At 35.6% G+C, this 18,072-nt stretch overlaps 3 protein-coding genes across 4 annotated transcripts in view; 1 reads left to right on the top strand and 2 right to left on the bottom strand.

Moving 5' to 3' along the window:
- Window positions 1–18,072, top strand: part of cul1b (cullin 1b) — a 103,282-nt gene that overhangs the window by 36,449 nt on the left and 48,761 nt on the right. Inside the window, exon 23 of one of the 2 annotated variants that reach the window (XM_060862289.1) lies at window positions 9,181–9,191. The exons of the other annotated variant lie outside the window; for it this stretch is intronic. The gene's annotated coding sequence lies outside the window, so the exon portion shown is untranslated. Of the gene's footprint in view, window positions 1–9,180; window positions 9,192–18,072 lie in introns of those variants that run through there. 2 annotated transcript variants of the gene reach the window in all.
- pdia4 (protein disulfide isomerase family A, member 4) lies at window positions 1,237–9,198 on the bottom strand. Its single transcript, XM_060862290.1, has 10 exons — window positions 8,904–9,198; window positions 7,788–7,968; window positions 7,486–7,691; window positions 6,730–6,868; window positions 6,428–6,633; window positions 6,170–6,328; window positions 4,061–4,212; window positions 3,205–3,361; window positions 2,118–2,351; window positions 1,237–1,805 (listed from the first exon to the last, which is right to left on the bottom strand). Exons 1-10 carry the CDS (start codon window positions 8,977–8,979, stop codon window positions 1,390–1,392), a joined length of 1,926 nt encoding a protein of 641 aa, XP_060718273.1. The 5' UTR covers window positions 8,980–9,198; the 3' UTR covers window positions 1,237–1,389.
- LOC132839927 (polycystin-1-like protein 1) overlaps window positions 9,863–18,072 on the bottom strand; it is a 39,124-nt gene continuing 30,914 nt past the window's right edge. The window contains exons 33-48 of the mRNA XM_060861141.1: window positions 17,692–17,776; window positions 17,068–17,256; window positions 16,511–16,629; window positions 15,956–16,066; window positions 15,755–15,860; window positions 15,215–15,286; window positions 14,786–14,898; window positions 14,428–14,662; window positions 13,784–13,885; window positions 13,558–13,698; window positions 12,556–12,690; window positions 12,273–12,467; window positions 12,030–12,185; window positions 11,757–11,894; window positions 11,131–11,186; window positions 9,863–10,930 (exon numbers count right to left, since the gene is read on the bottom strand). Coding sequence (XP_060717124.1) covers window positions 10,510–10,930; window positions 11,131–11,186; window positions 11,757–11,894; window positions 12,030–12,185; window positions 12,273–12,467; window positions 12,556–12,690; window positions 13,558–13,698; window positions 13,784–13,885; window positions 14,428–14,662; window positions 14,786–14,898; window positions 15,215–15,286; window positions 15,755–15,860; window positions 15,956–16,066; window positions 16,511–16,629; window positions 17,068–17,256; window positions 17,692–17,776 — 2,374 coding nt within the window. The 3' untranslated portion in view covers window positions 9,863–10,509. The remainder of the gene's footprint in view (window positions 10,931–11,130; window positions 11,187–11,756; window positions 11,895–12,029; window positions 12,186–12,272; window positions 12,468–12,555; window positions 12,691–13,557; window positions 13,699–13,783; window positions 13,886–14,427; window positions 14,663–14,785; window positions 14,899–15,214; window positions 15,287–15,754; window positions 15,861–15,955; window positions 16,067–16,510; window positions 16,630–17,067; window positions 17,257–17,691; window positions 17,777–18,072) is intronic.

Below are 18,072 nucleotides of genomic sequence, written 5' to 3'. Positions count from 1 at the left end.
TCCTCGTTTCCTCTCAGTGAGTTTTTACTTGCCGCCGTCACCTCTGGCTTGCTCATTAGGGATAAGTATCAGTATTTAAAATTTTAAGTTAATTTTTTTTATTAATTTTAAACTTTAATTGTATATATTCATTAATTTATTATTATTATTATTATTATTATTATTATTATTATTATTATATTTCTTTTTCTCTCTCTCTTTTGTTTCCATACTTCTGTAAAACTGCTTTGAGAATGGGAATTGTTAAAAGCACTATACAAATAAATTGAATTGAATTGGTATGTTTTTGGGTTTTTTTTTTTTTTTGGTCAGTATCTCTCCTGGAAAAAAGAAACAATAAAGGTTGTGTAGCAAGCTATGGCTTATGTGTGTATCGCTTTGATCATCAGCCAGCCCATACTCATTTATTTGGTCTTTCATTACTCTTTAATATAAACAGTGCAAAGCAAAGGTTTTATTGTTGATTAAAGACATGGACATTCTTTAAACATTTACCACAGTTTGAATAATATCCATCACATGTCTTGTATGTGTTGTGTAGAAACATCTGATTTGAGCACACTGGATACAAAGGCCCTGTGTAAATGCCCCTTCCTGTATCCTCAAAGTTTTGATTCCACATTTCTAAAAGTTCCTGTAGGTAATTTTGGCCAATAAAGCAAGTAATTTTCTTCTAATTAGCATAATATCTTGACCATATGTATGTGTACTATATATGTATGTGTACTTACTATATATATATATATATATATATATATATATATATATATAGATATATACACACACACATACACTTCTTAAAATAATTCGTTTTACACTGGCTCTCTAGATTTCAGACTAATAAGTCCAAACATTTATATTTTATTCATAATCACCCAAATGAGGATGAGGTTCCCTTCTGAGCCTGGTTTCTCTCAAGGTTTCTTCCTCATATCATCTCAGGGAGTTTTTTTTTTAAGGACAGGGATTGATATATAGTATTTTAAGTTAATCTTTAAGTTCATTTTAAAATTTAATTGTATATATTCATTTATATCTTTTTTTGTTCTATATTTATTTATTTTTCTATACAAATAAATTGAATTGAATTCATAGGTGAGCAGAAAGCAGACATCAATCCAAATACTGGGTCTCTTTTTATTAAAACACTACTTGAATGGTAACACATTACTTCCAGTTTCAGCATCTCTCCATCTAGTCCTATCTTATTTGAAGTGCACAATATAACAAGAGCCATTTGTTTCCCCTTTTCCAATGTTTTTATTTAAAAAGATTTTGAAAAGAATAAACAGTGCTTTGGAATGAACAGAAAATTCTGCTTTCAGAAACAATTGTTACTGCTAGATCAGGTTAGAAACCTGCAGGCTGCATTTTATCAGGTTTCTTTACTTAGAGTTCATCTTTCTTGTGTGATAATTTTGTTGCATGTTCTTCTACGAATTTGCTTAAACTCTCCATGTTTCTTTCACCACCTGAAAACTGAATGGGATTCTGTTTCTTGCTGCTGGGGGCAAAGTATATCGTAGGAAATCCTTCTACTTTGTAGGCGCTGTGAGGCACGTCATTGGCCGTGGCATCCATTTTGGCAATCACAAGATTCTTCTCATTTTTGTACTTCTTTGCAAGAGACAGGTATTCAGGCTCCATCTTTTTGCAGTGACCACACCATGGCGCATAGAACTCGATCAGGACATCCTTCTTGGTGTCCATGACGATTTCATCAAAGGTTTTCCCAACGACAACCTTCACAGGTCCCTTGTTGTTCTTGGGAATGGGCTGTGATTTGACAATGGGCTTCAGTTTGCCTGTCACAGAGTAATAATATACAAGTGTCACTAATTAAATAGTAGGTAAATGCTTGTAAATATGGTATCAAAATTTAAGTCTAATTTATTACCATTCAAAAATGTTAAAAAAAAAAAAATTGTATGTCAGACAAAAACAAAACGTACACTAAACTTACACTAAACCATTCTATTAACAACATACTCCTGGCTGTGGACTTTAAATGGAAACGACTGAACACTAATTCACAGTACTGTTGTGTTCAACTAATATGTATGATTTCTATGCCTATTGTAGAAGCACATAAAATAGCAAATCCAGCAACACCTCACCTTTTTTAAAGGCCAGAACGAATTCCCGAAGCACGTCAGAGTCAAACTCCTCTGGCTCCATCGGATACTTCTTCCCTTCTTCACCAAGAATGCCGACGTTCACTTCCTCGCCGCTGTCGCTGAGGCCGAGGCTCTTCAGCTCGTCAGCATAGTCTTCCTCATCTGCGATGGCAAACGTGTACTCCGGGAAGTCCTTGGCCACCTCCAAAACTTTGCTCCTCCAGTACTGTGTGGCTGTGGGCAAAAAGCAAGAGCATTAAAACAGTTCTTGACAAAAAAAAAAATAACAAAAAATATAAATCCTGTCTAATGAATGTGAGTGGCACATCCTGTTAATCACGTAAACATCAGCTATGGAGATAAATCTAATGCCTGTGGTCTTCCTTATTTTGTGCAAATTTGGCAGAAGTAAGTCTCTCAGAGAAATCAAAGTTTAAATCAGTGTCTGATGTTATCCAAAAAGGAATGTTTAGATGCAGGTTTTCATTCCAATCCATCAGTAGCCACAAAACAAATGTGTAGCCAATGAGCAGAAAGGGGCGTGTCTTGTCAATATGGGCGGAGAGAGTGTTCAGTGCGCATGTGTGACATTAGGAGAAAGCGGTTTTAACGCTGATACGGAGAATAAAAACAAAGAAAGAAAGCGAAGAAAGGTTTACGATAAGGCAAGAAGTAGGACCGTGTTAATGTAGGATCAGCTTTCCAGCGCTGGAGAGAACTGAAGGAGCGGGAAGGCCTGCAACGGGATGCCGATGTTGCTTTTTTCCTTCTCGATAAATGAGTAACGTTGGTTTTGCTTTGTTTCACAGAACTAATATATGCCGTCCTTTGCATGATTATGCTTGTGTGTCATTTTTGCTTGTTTTTTTTTAATCTGCAATTGTATTGTTCTTCCCTTCAGCTATGATAAAGACACATTTCTTTCCATTAGCTGCCTGGGTTACACATGCATGTGTGGGGGAGCTATCAATACAGGGGTGAGACCCATTTGGGTTAAGGGTGTGTTTGTTTTGGTGATTTCATATGTCAACATTGGCTTTCAAACAACAGAGACCCTGCCTTTAATAGAGAAAAATTTCACACTTACCGACTCTATAATCGAAACTGAAGTCGACACCATAATACACAACCACCAGCGGACGTTTGGAGTAGCGCTTCTCAGCATTGCTCTGTTTTCTGTGTCCCACTAATGGCAGTGTGTGTTTCTGAAAGAACTCTTGAACCTCTGAAGCAGATGTGGAATCCTAAGAACAAAACAAACTTAGAATATGCAAAAAAAAAAGGATTATATGCAAGAAAAGATCAAGATCAAGACAAACTGAGGGAGTACTGTGCATTATTTTAATTCCTTTAATTATATTACTTATAATTCCTTTGGTTTTAATTTTCCTCTTTTAAACCTTTATTTTTGGACAGATGAGGTTTTGACAAACATCTCAGTCTTTTTTCATAATCATCATCTGTCCAGTGTGGGTGAGTGTGTATCTCTGGTGTGGAGCATGTTAAGATGCTTTTCTGCTCAGCACTGATGTAAAGAGTGATTACGAGTTATTTATTTGACTTCCTGTTAGCTTAAACCAGACTGGCCATTACTCTCCAACCTCTCATTGATAAAGAAATAGGAAGTTTTTTGCATTGTTCCGTATAAACATAACATGCTTAAAGTCAAAGATTTTTTTCCATTCTGAACAATAACTGAAGCCCTCGACTGATGATTTAACTTGCTGCTTTTCTGATGCATGACCGGCTGACTTGATAAGGATCAGCTATAGAGGTGTTCCTAATAAACTGGACAATCAGTGGAAGTCTCTACTTAATTCTTTTCTTTTGTCTCTTTAATTTCCTTTTGAAGCACGAGGTTTTTGCATTAAGTCACTATACTATCATCCTCCTCCTCCTCATAATCACCACCACTTCCCTTATATAAAGACACAAGGACTTACTTTGATGTTGAAGGTATGAGACGAAGGCTCATATTTCGACCTGAACTTCTCCGGCTGAAGCATGACGACCTGGTCTGCCGAGGCCTTCAGGAACTTGGCGATTTCATTAGTGAACGTGTGGCGGAACTTGTAGTCATCTCTGAGGGTGTTGCCTAGAAATCAGGCAAGAATATTAAGTTCATAATTTCGACATAGACGTGCCAGTAATCACAATACTAATCACAGTCGCCATGCATTGTCATAAGGTTCCACATCTTACTGGTACTAAAGTAGTTGTACACCAGTTTCTATAGACACATTCTAAGCATTATTTGAAGATGAATAACAGACATGTATAACAGAATACGAATGTTAGGACTGGAGCACAGTACCTTTTTTAATAATAAAAACATTTGACTTTTACAATCATTAGAAGTAATGCAGTCATAGCAGGATTAATGAGTAAGTGTTCTGAACTAAATTTGGGCTGTTTGACAAATCTTTAACCAAAACAAAGCTAGTGTCTTCGATTTCACTGTATGTTAGAAAAGCTGCAGCATATTAAGTGACCAAAAAAAATATACATTATTTCATAATAAAAAGGTAAAAATATTGTAAGATCATACAGAATGTAAAAAAAAAATTGCCCTCCAATGTATTTTGTATAATCTTAGTATCAAAAAAACTTAAAAAATTCACAGCACATGCCTAGTGAAAAAAAATAAATAAATATTATACTTGGATCGCTACGTTCTATTCATTCATTCATCTTCTACCGCTTATCCGAACTACCTCGGGTCACGGGGAGCCTGTGCCTATCTCAGGCGTCATTGGGCATCAAGGCAGGATACACCCTGGACGGAGTGCCAACCCATCACAGGGCACACACACACTCTCATTCACTCACTAGGGACAATTTTCCAGAGATGCCAATCAACCTACCATGCATGTCTTTGGACCGGGGGAGGAAACCGGAGTACCCGGAGGAAACCCCCGAGGCACGGGGAGAACATGCAAACTCCACACACACAAGGTGGAGGCGGGAATCGAACCCCGACCCTGGAGGTGTGAGGCGAACATGCTAACCACTAAGCCACCGTGCCCCCCGCTACGTTCTACTCGATTTAAAATATGAAGCAGAAAAAATGAAGCATTGAAAAAAATGAAAAATTAAAAAAATGAAGCAGACACTAAGGAGATAAAAAAGACACTGAATGTACAGTGATGCTATGCTTTTATTAATCAGGGCATAAATAACCATTGTGTAGGTCTCACCAACTTCTATAAAGAACAGTAGCTCAGGTTAAATAAATAAATAAATAAATAAATTAGTATATAAATAACAGATTTTCAAAATGCAGTAATTTTTGTGATAAAGAAAGTCAACATTTGGGTGGAGACCAATATGAGAACGGTTGGAAGGTCATCTCCAAACAATTTGGGTAAAAAAAAAAAAAAGGTAAATAAATAAATACATGTTGAAATTGATTTTAAGTTGTTAATTAGGCCCTGGCCAGTAGATTCTTTTCCAGTTAGTCTGAGATTTTTTTCAGACTAGATGAAGCCAGGACTGAAGTTAACTACAATTTGTTAAGAGCACAAAAGGAAATGTCTTTTTTTTTTCCTTCCACTGTCCAGTCCCACACTTATGCATAGGTAACAAAATATACTAGGTAACAAAAATTGGTCCAACTCATTTTTGAGTGGGCCATTATCAGCCTGGGAAAAAAAAAACAACTCACGGATGATGCTGTAGACAAAGCATGCTCCGTCTAGAGAATGCTGGTCAGAGCTAAAAGTAGAGCTCTGGTGACGGACAGGAGTTTAATCACTTGCATGCTTTCAGTTTCAGGATGCACGTTTTTAAGTAGTGTAATATGTTACATGGTTATTTGTTTTGCAGTAAAACAAGAACAATTATTTTCAAAATGTGTTGCATTGACCTTTATTATTAGTTGTTAACCCAACAAGTACTGATGCTGCCTGTTCATTGAACCGTTATAAAGAGCAAGGCACCTGTTTTTGGTGTAATTATGGAAAAAAAAATAAAAAGTTAACTACTTTTTGGAATTGCTGGTCAATTAATAAAAACGAATAGCTGTGCAATGCCTAGACTGTTCTGGTACTTACATGCTTCTTGATAGATCTCGTAGGCAGCGTCGTCTTCGCTGGAGAACACGCCGACGATCACTGCATCATCTCCATCTTTCACCAGTTCCTGAATTTGTTTCAAGGCCTGCACCTGCTTGGATGGAGGTCCCGCTTGCTCGCTCATGTAATCAACAATACCTGGACAAAACCATTTCCACACCAATAAGCTACAAACCACATATAAAAAATACATTTGCAGCCCTGCAACACGTAACAAAGGTCAATAACATGACGTGCCATGTTGCTCCCGTGGTCCGTTGTAGTCAAACACTTTCCCCTTCCTAAAGATTTTGAGTGTTGGGTATCCGGTCACATCAAACCGGGTGGCGAGATCACTCTCTGCAGTGGCATCGACTTTAGCCAGTTGTATAGGAGGAGTTCGAGAGCTGAGTTCCTTAGCAGCTTTCTCATACTCAGGAGCGAGTCTTTTACAATGACCACACCTGTATATTCATGGACACAAAAACAGATGTTAATTACACAGTTCAAATAAACAAGTAGTGCAAGAGAAATTCTCAGATGTCCTGTAAGGTACCAACCAGGGGGCATAAAACTCCACCAGAATGATGTCAGCATTATTAACCACATCATCGAAGTTGTCCTTTGTCAACACCAGTGTGGCCTCTGGAGGAGGTTTCCAGTCCGGCTGTGCAACTTCTTTAACGCGCTCGACAATAGCTAAAAGATTAAACCCAGGTTAAAGATGCAGTAAATATACTCGTTTGAGGTTACTTGATTTGTACTTCTGTTAGGTTTTTTTTAATATTCATTAAAGACCAATTCATTTTACTTTACATGGGAAAGTCTGAAATATTAATGGTGTAAAGTTTGCACAAAATTTATAGCAACGAGAACTTCAATATGTTCGGTTTCACAGACGAATTGAATTTTGTATTCTTTCTGTCCTTAGCAGGACATCTTCATTATTACATTACATTCTTGATTTGTGTGTTTAATATTTGGACTGAATATAGTTTATCATATTTACAATGCAAGTGATTTTGTGTGAAAGAGTTTAACTGAATTTTTTTTGTTTGAAACTGTGATAGTTTTTGTTTATTATTATTTCAATTTCAGATGGGTAGCAAATGGTGCTCAAAGTTTCAGTATCAGAACAGAAACAGTATTGTGCCTTCCTGTGTATTAATATTCTAACGTATATACTGCATGCATTCTTATCATTTGTTTCTCTTGTTTAAAAAATGTAAAACAGTAGTATTTCATATCTTTTCTTTTCAAATTTCTCAAATGTAATTATACCCATCACACACATATACTCAGGACAACACACTCACCTTTTTCGGTCCGCTCTCCCTCATAGTCTACCGCCTCTCCCTTTTTCAAAATTTTGATAGTAGGATATCCAGACACATCAAATTTGCTGGCAAGTGCATTAGCCACAGTGGCATCTACTTTAGCTACAGGGATCGGAGGATCGTTTTCCTTGAGTGTCTGAGCAATTTTCTCATACTCTGGTGCAAACTGCTTGCAGTGGCCACACCTGTTAGGGAGGAGGGTAGTAAAAAAGTAAACAAGTGATTACACAGTGCCTTGTAGGGACCAATACAACCTCTCAGTACACAAACTACAAACTTACCACGGCGCATAGAATTCCACCAGCACTGTGTCTTTATCCTCTATAAACGTGTCAAAGTTGGCATCGTTGAGAACCAGCACTCCATTTTCCTCTTTGACCTCTGTGCTGTCAATGTCATCATCATCATCGTCATAGTCATCATCTCCAGTGTCAATGTCACCGTCTTTACTCAGCTCCTCTCCTGAAATTCACACAACTCATTAGTTGGCTAAACAAAGTTTGTTTTTTTAAACACGTTATCTGTTCAGTAATAATAGGCAATGTAATATAATTATAAAGCATACACTTTTAATAAAAGTGTATTTTTAATTAACTTTTTTTTTTTCCATCAGAAACTGCAGAATTCACTCTTCAAAGAGTGTTCACTCATTTCTGATGAAATGAAACACAGACATTATTAAGGATTATTTCAGAAATAGCTCCAAAACACTTCTAGCATACAGTGAGATTTCATTTTTAAAAAATAAATCTTATTTTATTCATAAATCACAAACCAAACAAAAGTGTCCGTTTTGATTTAAAATGTTCCGAGTCTTCAATTTCTATTTTTTTCCTTTACATTTCTGAGCTAATTCTTTTTTTTTTTTTTTTTGCATGCAGTAAATAAAAGTAAATATTTTGCATCACCCAAAAGCCTTAGAGAATTTTAAGCATTTGAGTAGCACAAAGAAAAACAGAAGTATCGCAGGACTAATGATCAACGACCAATTAATCAATGCAATTAAAATAATTGAAAATTTTGCATAAAAACCTTTCGCATTGGCGTTGATTCTGGACCTCAGAAAAAATGTTAATCTTGATTATGAAATATTTTCTTCCCAATTCTTCCTGCATTGGATTTAATACTTTACAGCCAATTAAAATCAAATAGCCAAAAATCTCTCCACTCATTAAAGAGCTTGTACAAGTTGAATCTTCTTGTAGTGAAAAGTATATTATATATTATATATCACTAACCCAAGCATGTCCTAAAGAAAGGATCATTAATGTGTTTACATTAGTCATGTGCAGTATTTACATGCTTTCCCAACCCTTTACACTACTGATCGTTTACTAGAGTAGGTCAAGCTTTATGAGCACAGCTTTGAGATGATGATGATCTCAGCTCTTCCTCACCCTCTTCCTCTTCCTCTCCTGTGCAGATGGTAATGAACCCAAACAGCACAATCAACAGCAGCAGCTTCTTCTTCATCTCTCTGCCTTTTCCACAGGGCCTTGTGTCCTCTTCAAGCCTTCCCAGTTGTCCCAGCGCACTATTCCAGTAGCGTTTGGTTTATTTCAGAGGTTTGAACTCTATTTTAAGCAAAAGCTCTAATTTAATTTCGGCTTTTCCTGTGAACGCGACTGAGTATCTTTCTGATACGCCTTCGCTTGGCTACTGGGTTCAACACCGCGACTCAAACTTGTCTGACTTGCCATGCGGTGATTGGTTGGCTGACGTTGGGTTCTACCAATGAGAAGTCGCCACTCAAGCCCGTACGGCACGTACGTTCGGAGTTCTGATTGGATAATTGTCAAGTGAAACACAAAACTATTGGATGCCGAGAAAAGCCACACAAAAACTTTGTGTAAAAGAATTTAACCTTTTATTGAGAAGGAAACAAAACTCCTTGACACTGTATTCCATCCATCAAATACAATAATTAAAATAGCACATATATAGGTGTGCCACATAAAATTGCACACACACATAATATATATATATATATATATATATATATATATATATATATATATATATATAAATTACCCAGACACTCCTCTGAACCTCGAGGCAAAAATAAATTAGCTGTGTCTGGATATCTACATATCTACAATATATATATATATATATATATATATATATATATATATATATATATATATATATATATAAATATATATATATATGTATCGCAAACAGTATGATTGGCTGATAGGATGAAGGCATAATTGATAAATGTTCCTATTGATATTCCTAACTGTATGTATGTATACTTATAGGAACAGTAACCTTAGGATAAAACCTCTAGTAAAGGATTTTAAAGGATTTTGGTAATTAATACTGTAGTTGTAAGTGGTAGAAGATGGATGGATGGATGGATACTGTAGTTGTTTTGTTTTGTAGATTCGTACAATTTTATGTTACATATTTATATATGTAATTTTCTCATACTGTTTGCAATGGCCACACCTGTTAAGGAGAAGGATAGAAAAAAAGGTGTGCAAGTGTTTGCCAAGGTGAAGCACTGTTTAAAGTCACAATACACCTCTTGGTACAGCAACTTATCAAGGTGTGGAGAATTCCACCAAAGGAGAATTTCCAGACAGGTGTGAGGTCACAGGAAGTCTACAGTAACTCAAATAAACACTCATTGCATCCACGTTGAGCAGAAAAGCTTCTAAATATGTACAGGAATCTGAGTCTCTCATAAACATAGACTCGGTCAAACTGGAGAAAGACCAGCTGACCTTTTTTCCAACCTTCAACCTTCATGGTACCATTAGATATTGAACCAACACTGAATTTAGTTTTTTTCTGATTAAGGGTGTATTACTGAATTTTTGAGATTCAAAATGAAATACATGTTTAATCATTTTCTGTGTTAATCTTATTAGACAAAACAAATAAAAGAAGTTCCTTTTATAGCTTTTTAAGGCTATACAACAAAACAAAATATTTGGCATCTTGTGTATCGAGTAAAATCATGATTATTTGAAGTGATTCATTGTATTTCACTATTCAGTAACACTGGCCTGGAATATTTTCCTCTTCCCCCTGTTTTTCTGCATGTGGTTCATCCAAACAGAACAATCTACATGACTTTCTGTGACATGATCGGTTTGTCAACCTCCCAGTATGAGAGATCAAACCCATAGGGTGTTGTGAACTAAAAGCTTTATTCAGGACTGTATTATCACAGTCATGGTCCTCCCTAGTCATCTTAAATGATTGTGATCTATTTGCCTTTAGTATCTCACTGCCTTCAATATGAACACTAATGGTTTGATGTATGCAGAAAGATGTTTGAGAGTTCTTTAACTTCTTTACAGGAGATGTGGAGATGTTCTGATGGGCCTTTGGATCTGTGTAAAATGCCTGGTCATGGATTGTTTCCTCACTCTGTCTAAAGCTCTGCAGGTTGTTCCTTTCAAGCAGTGACCTTGTAATGAAAGAAGTACATATTTACAGAACTGGCATTATTTACATTTATGCCTTTGGCATACAATTTTATCCTGAATACAGTTCAAGCACAGTGCTGTGCAGTTAAGTGTTAACCACAAAGAAACAACAGCATTTATTGGACTTGTAACTAAACTGTCCATTTCACTGTGTCCATTTCAACACTAAGTAGAAATTTACCCGAGACTGCTTTCTTGCTTTATTTCCATTTCCTGCAATTTGTTTTCATCACTGATCTACAAAAATGGAATAAACACAGAATAAAGATGACAGGTTTGCAGTTACAGGGCAATACTCAATAACATGGTGGTGTGATATGGCTTAATGCAAAGCTGAGTTACTCTTACCACTCCAAGGTTAATTACTTTCCTATAACAGCACACCCCAAGGTGTTTTAATCCTCCTAGACCAAACCAATTTGCCAATAATTACATGTTTTGAATTTTAAATTAAACTGAAGTTGGGAAAGATAGACCCTGTTATCCCTTATTTTAGAGCAGCTATTAATAGTTGTTCTCTCACATTCTTGTCTTCTTGTCAGGTTAGTAACACTTACTTCTTTGTTAAATATCAGTAGGTGTTCTATCTGCTTACTGACACTCTTAGAATCAGTGAAGCACACTGAAGTAGCTGTTACTAGAGATATTAATGTACTGGAATTATTGCATATTTGTCTAAATCTGTGACGATTGTCAGAGCCGCTGTTATACAAAAGTAATCATCACTTGCAGAAGCATTGTGGTATAAATAAGAATGGATATAAACTGATGGAGGATGTGTAAGTGTTGAATGGTTATAGCATCTACCTCTGAGCTGAAGTCATATGCTGATTGGAGAGGACTCTGGTCCTCGTAGTTGTCCTGGTCTTCATCACTACTGGAAATGACATTAAGCTTGAGCAGGAGCTCATCAACCAGATCCTCAAACTCCTCCAGGACAAAATTCTGAAATGGTAATGCTTAACATTCTCAATCACCATAATAATATAATCAGTAATGTCTAAGATAAAACACAAAAACATTATTTAGGAAAAAAAAACACCTACAGAAAGGCACAGGCAACATTAAAATGTCCCTTACGTTGCTTTTCGGACAAACGGGCCACTTCTGCCTGCCTTTACCAACAAGCGCCAGAGCCTCATCCTGGATATAAGTGCAGAGGTCCAGGACAGACAGATGATGTTTTCTCCTCTTAGATTTTGCCCTTTTCACAACCAAACTGAGTATACCAGTTATCTGTTAAACAGCAATACAAACAATTTGAATAAGTATTAATGTGTGCTTTTCATAGTATACATCTTTCATTAAACTTGCTACACATACCACTGCTTTCACTGAAAAAGACACAATGCAGATTAAGGCCCCGTAGCAACAAAGCATCCAAGAGGCTTGATTTTTGTGTGAACCATCAAGCTTTCCAATGCCAAAACGATGTGTGATAAGAGAATAAACTGGATTTGGTAAGTTAACCAGGATCCCCCGGGAGAAGAAAGCGAAAATAAAGATCATGCCAGTTATCTGAAATACAAAAAGCAAAAAAAAATCAATTAGGATGCAAACATTCTTTAGTCAAACTAATGTATTCTGAATCTGAATTTGTGTGTACCACAGGCCATAGCAGACTGGAGAAGACAACTATCACTGTAGATACAGCTGTGGCCATGGCTTCATTGAGGCATAGCAATGAGCAACATTTAATCAGAAGAATGAACAGAAGGAGCCCATAAAGTGAATGAGTGCACTGTTAAAGACAAAAAGAGTTCATATACAGGTTATGTTCCAAGACAAAATATTAGTTATAATTTTCTAGGCAATTTAATGAAGATTTTCATATGCTTTTGCAAATCATTGTCATTACACTCCACAATAACTTGCGTGCCTGTATTTTGAAGAAATTTTGTGAAATGGAAATGTTAAATCTTATCATAAACCCTGACAAAGTACCGTTTAAGAACCTTTATTTTTAAGTGTAACACACATACAGTACAGGGACATTTTAATTCCTGATGGTATAAACATTATACACAACAGTGTACTTGCTCATAGGTTCAGCAGTGCTCCTTGGGGTCCAATTATGTAGTTTAAAATGAGTTTACATGTACACTACAGTACATTCATTTCCCCCCAGGTGAAGGATAAATCCCAAATGGACAAAAGATATTCCCTAGAAAATCCTCTATGTGCCATGTTTTATACCCAGTAGGAACAGTTTACTAATTGTTTTTTTTCTGAGAGTTTGTGTTAAGGCAGTTTTACTGTGCAGATTAGATTGAAACTGAGAACTTTGCTTTTCAGTTTCACGCTGCACAAATTCAGACCAGAAAAAAACGTGTGTGTGTATGTGGGGGTGGGGTCGCAATCACGATATCACGATCAGACGTCACTACTACTTCGACTGCACCTCTTTAAAATGGACTCAAGCCAGTGGTTTGGATTTACGTTTTATAAACTTTTCTGCGTTCTCATCTTTCCATCTTTGAACTGAACTGGCTAAATACTGCTTATGTGTCAACACCCTTACAGTAGGCAAGACAGGTTCAGAAGTTCAGACCAATTCAGAAGTTGGAAAGAAAGCAGCTTCAATCAAACCCTAGGCAAGATATACTACCTGTTCCCAAGAAGAAGCAGGACTTAAGTTGACAAAGGTCTTGAAATCGTCTCTTCTGAGCTGTTCCATTGTGTCTGTGATCACTTTGAAGTGAATCACAGAACAGACAAAGCACAGAAGACTGAGCAGGACTACAATCACCTGCAAGAAAGAGATAATGCATGCGAGCAGTTGTCAAAGTGATTTATAGCAAAAGGAAATGAAAAGATATAAAAGCAAGAATTACTTTTATCCAGTTCCAGAAGTCTGACCAGTAACATCGTCCTCTTTGAGCCATGGCATATATTTGAAAGTAGATTTGAAGCAAAGTAAAGAAGAGCAGGAGAAGCTGCAATGATAGAAGTGATTAAGAAAAAAAGTCTCACTCACAGTAAATCCATATATAAGCTGTAAGTTTAAAAAGTGCATCTGATTTTATGTAATAACTGCAGTTATGTCTTAGGGACTTTAAGAGAGAGAGAGAGAGAGAGAGAGAGAGAGAGAGAGAGAGAGAGAGAGAGAGATATTGGTCAGAAAATTAATCATAACAAGAATAAATTCTCTTCTCAACCATCATTATTTGATAAATTTAAAAAATAATTAAAAAATACATTCTGATGTGCCTGACTATACATATACAGTATTTCACTATATTTCATATACATATACATATATACTTCATATAGTGTTTTCGTGTTTCTAGCACATAACCTTAATGATTCTGATTGTTTTATATCCTTGTATCCCATCGTATATGATATACCATCACACCCCTAAATATAACCTTTGAAATTGAACTGCTGCTATCAGCCCTGCCATTGTATTGACTTCCAGGCATCATGTAATATGATCAGGAAGATAAGCTTGTTAAAACCGCCCTTGCTGTCCCACCTCTCCAGCTGTAGCACAGTAATGAAGGGCACAGGGAAAGTGATGAAGTCTGGCAGAGGAAATGAAGACTGAGGATAAAACAGCTTCCATGCATGACGTTTCACCAAGCATGGTGACAGTGGTAAAGAGGTTATAAACAGGGCTATATAAAGTGAACTGGAGCTTTATGGCATGGGTGGAGCTGCGCATCCAGTCTGAAGTCCATAGTGTCTTAAGCTTGCTGGATGCTTCAGACCTTTAGGGGAAAAGGAAGTCATCGAAGCAGTTTGTCATTTTTAAGGGATGGAGTATATAATTATTTTACATTTAAAAGTTATTTTAATAAGAAAATGTAGAATTTTAAGCATTATAAGCTCACCTGTTTTTTCCTAATGGGACATTAAATCCTGCTCCGTCATAACACCCGAGTTTCCCACATTGGTAAGGTTCAATGAAGGCACTAAAAACAGATGCTAGAGCTCCAGATGACGACTGAAAAAAAAAAGTTCAAGTTTTCCATATTAGTTTTTTGTACAAGTTTATATAATTTCCATAATTTTCCATACATTTTTTTTTTGCCTTCCATACGTCAGGCAATTTTTCAAAGCATTGTCTTTAGAGAATAGTTTCTCTCTCTCTCTCTCTCTCTCTCTCTCTCTCTCTCTCTCTATTTTATTGCATGCTTTTGCAAGTCACTGTATCATTCAACTGGAAATGTAGATATAGTGTAAAATAATTTATGATACATAAATGCACATTGGGGCCATGTGTGCACATCAGTTTTGCTTATCACTGTTAGTGACTTTACCTGACATGATGAATTGTCTGTACCTTCCATCTTCATAATGACCGGCTCTCCAATTAAAGAGACAGCTTTTACCTGTTAATATCAGAGCATCAGGTTCATCCTACCAAACAATGCCTATTAATTCATTAATGCAACCGTTATCCTTTCTGTCATTAGTAGTAAGAATGTCATCTTCATTTACAATATCTATTTTTATTATCTTTTACCACAATTTCATATTAATTCTTATTTATTTAATTTATTAGTCTAATCGATTAAATGCTTAAAAATCAGTAATTATTCCCAAATTGTGAATTCTTTCTTTTTCTACCTTTTAGTCCATAAAAATGTTCATACGTCAAATTAAGATTACTTCCCTCAATTGACCAGCAGAGGTCGCTGTTATTTCAGCTATTACTAATTCATAAGTATTATTTATTTAAATACAATTATTAAATATATACAAAACTACCATGGAACGATTTCCTAAATTGTTCCTGTTAGCAGAACAAGGAAGAATCAACAGAATTCAACAAAACCACTATAATGTTCAAAGCTTACATTGTCTTCCACCCCACTATATTCATGGGAATAAAAATAGAGCTCATGTAGAAGTGTGTTTTCTACCCAGTTCCACCAGTCATCATGTTTCTGGATTGAAGCCATCCTGCATTTTCAACAAGGCATCATGGTTAAATGACTAAATGGCCATCGGTATATTCAGTGTATTTATTGATATGCTGTGAAAAAGCTGCCATTTACCCAGTAAAGTGAGCTCTGACTGCCTGATTCAGATAAAACTTATCACTGGAGGATTTTCCGTAAGCCACAGTGCCAACTATACATGAGGCAAAGCCATATAACATCAGCTCTCTGCGGAAACAATGAAACAGTAAATCATAAAAATTAAAAGTAAAAATAAATATAAAAAATTTAAATTAAAATAAAAATAAAAATAAAAATAAAATTTAAATAAAATAATAAAAACATTTTTTTTATATACCTCCTCATGTACTGTATGTTGTGTCTCCATATTACTTTAGTGATATCCAAATCCATTCATATATTATTCCACTCCCACTTATGCTATGTGAATGGGATTTCAGGGACTACTTTATTTTTGATCATGTTATAAAATCATGTTTTAAAAGATTTATTTTATTTTATTTATTTATTTATTTATTTATTTTTAGCAATTCTGAACAGAGGTGCCTGAATGGCAGAACATTGCTATATTGTAAACACTATATAAAGTTTAGGTCAGTATGCCTAATTTTTTTTAATTGTTTTTAAATGAAGTATAAAGCATATACAGACCTCATTGTTTTCTGAAGATGTGACCTTTTTTTAATTTGGCTCCTCACACTTTGAAGCTCAGTGGAAGTAGGTGGACGTGCGAGACGCAGATATCTGGCTCTCTGACGGGCTGCCAGCACCTGTCAATCAAAAATACCTCTGAGTGGCATGCACTTTTAACAGGACAAGCCATGGCAAAAAAAAAAAACACAAATCAGAATTCTAGGGTTAGGGTAAATGTCATATTATATTAAAGGGCACACTTCCAAGTTGTCCTTCTTATTTTTGCAATTTTTTTGTTTGTTCAGTTTTCTTGGTACAGCCCATTAACAATAGTATGAAAAGGAAGCCTGTAATAAATATTTAAAAAAGTCATTCCAGTGCATTCCAAAGATTGTGTGATTGAGTCAGCACTTAAAATAGCCAACTCTGATCAGTGCCCTGACACCTGAACAATGGAGCTGATTGAGATGCACCCTAAGACTGCATCTGATTAGGCAGACAGCACCCAGATTGTTTTTTTTTTTTTTTACCATACAATGTGTCTTTAAAGCATAGCAAAGACTCTTAGAAAATACCTCTTCAAAATTCATACTGATCTCCTCTCTGTGATGATATGAGCTGGATAAGGACTGCTTCTCCACACAGGCTCCATTCCGTCTGTTATTTTTTAGCAACTCTTTGACTGGCACCTCAACAGCTGAGATTTGGCAAAAATAACTCTGATCTCCTCGTTGCAGAGTTACACATACCGCAACAATAAATATCTAAATTTAAAACAAATTGTCATTATCATCTGATTGTTAGTCCATAATCCCCTTTAATAATTACCTGTTTAATATATTATTTCTAAAACAATATTTTAAAAACCGTAAATGTTTATTTCAGACATTCATGAACAAGCAAAATGATGTATGTATTTTTTTACTCTATGATTAACATGATTAATTAAATTTGTGAAACTGGTGCTGTTTAAAAAGCTCAAACAAAAAAGTTATTTCTTTATTATTTATAGACAGATATTTTTATTAAATGTTGAAATTGATCTGCAGTGACAGATGGCATTAATGGATGTGACAGTAAAAAAAATTGCTATGTAGTAAATAGGACGAGAGGGTTAAATAGTTCATATACTTAATAATTCATTAACAAAGATATAGAGTCATACAGCAGCATGACATGGAAATGATGGGCAGATTTACCAGTGCTGGGTGTGCTGCAAAAGCACAGAAGAGCAAGGAGAAAAATACTGAGTGAATCCAAAGGAGACACTTTGTAGAGCTAAATCTGTGAAAGAAAGTGTTTATATAAGTCTCCAATATTAATAGAATACCACAGCATGTTTAATCATAATCTCTGTGCACTGCATCTCTAGCATGTAATGATTCCAATGGACAATAATAATCAAAAATAGGAAAAGACATAACAATCCTGTTTAATCAAAACCCACTTATAAAGGAAGACTTGCTGAATTTGTTTTATAAAAACAGTTTTATAAAATGTTTTTGTACAATGAATTATTGAGTCAAATGTATTTGTGAAATAACAACATAATCAGAATCATTAAGCCTTTTAGTGGATAA

Source organism: Tachysurus vachellii, chromosome 25 (genome assembly GCF_030014155.1).
Source record: "Tachysurus vachellii isolate PV-2020 chromosome 25, HZAU_Pvac_v1, whole genome shotgun sequence".
Taxonomy (NCBI): Eukaryota; Metazoa; Chordata; class Actinopteri; order Siluriformes; family Bagridae; genus Tachysurus; species Tachysurus vachellii.
This window is presented reverse-complemented; position numbering and strand designations above follow the sequence as displayed.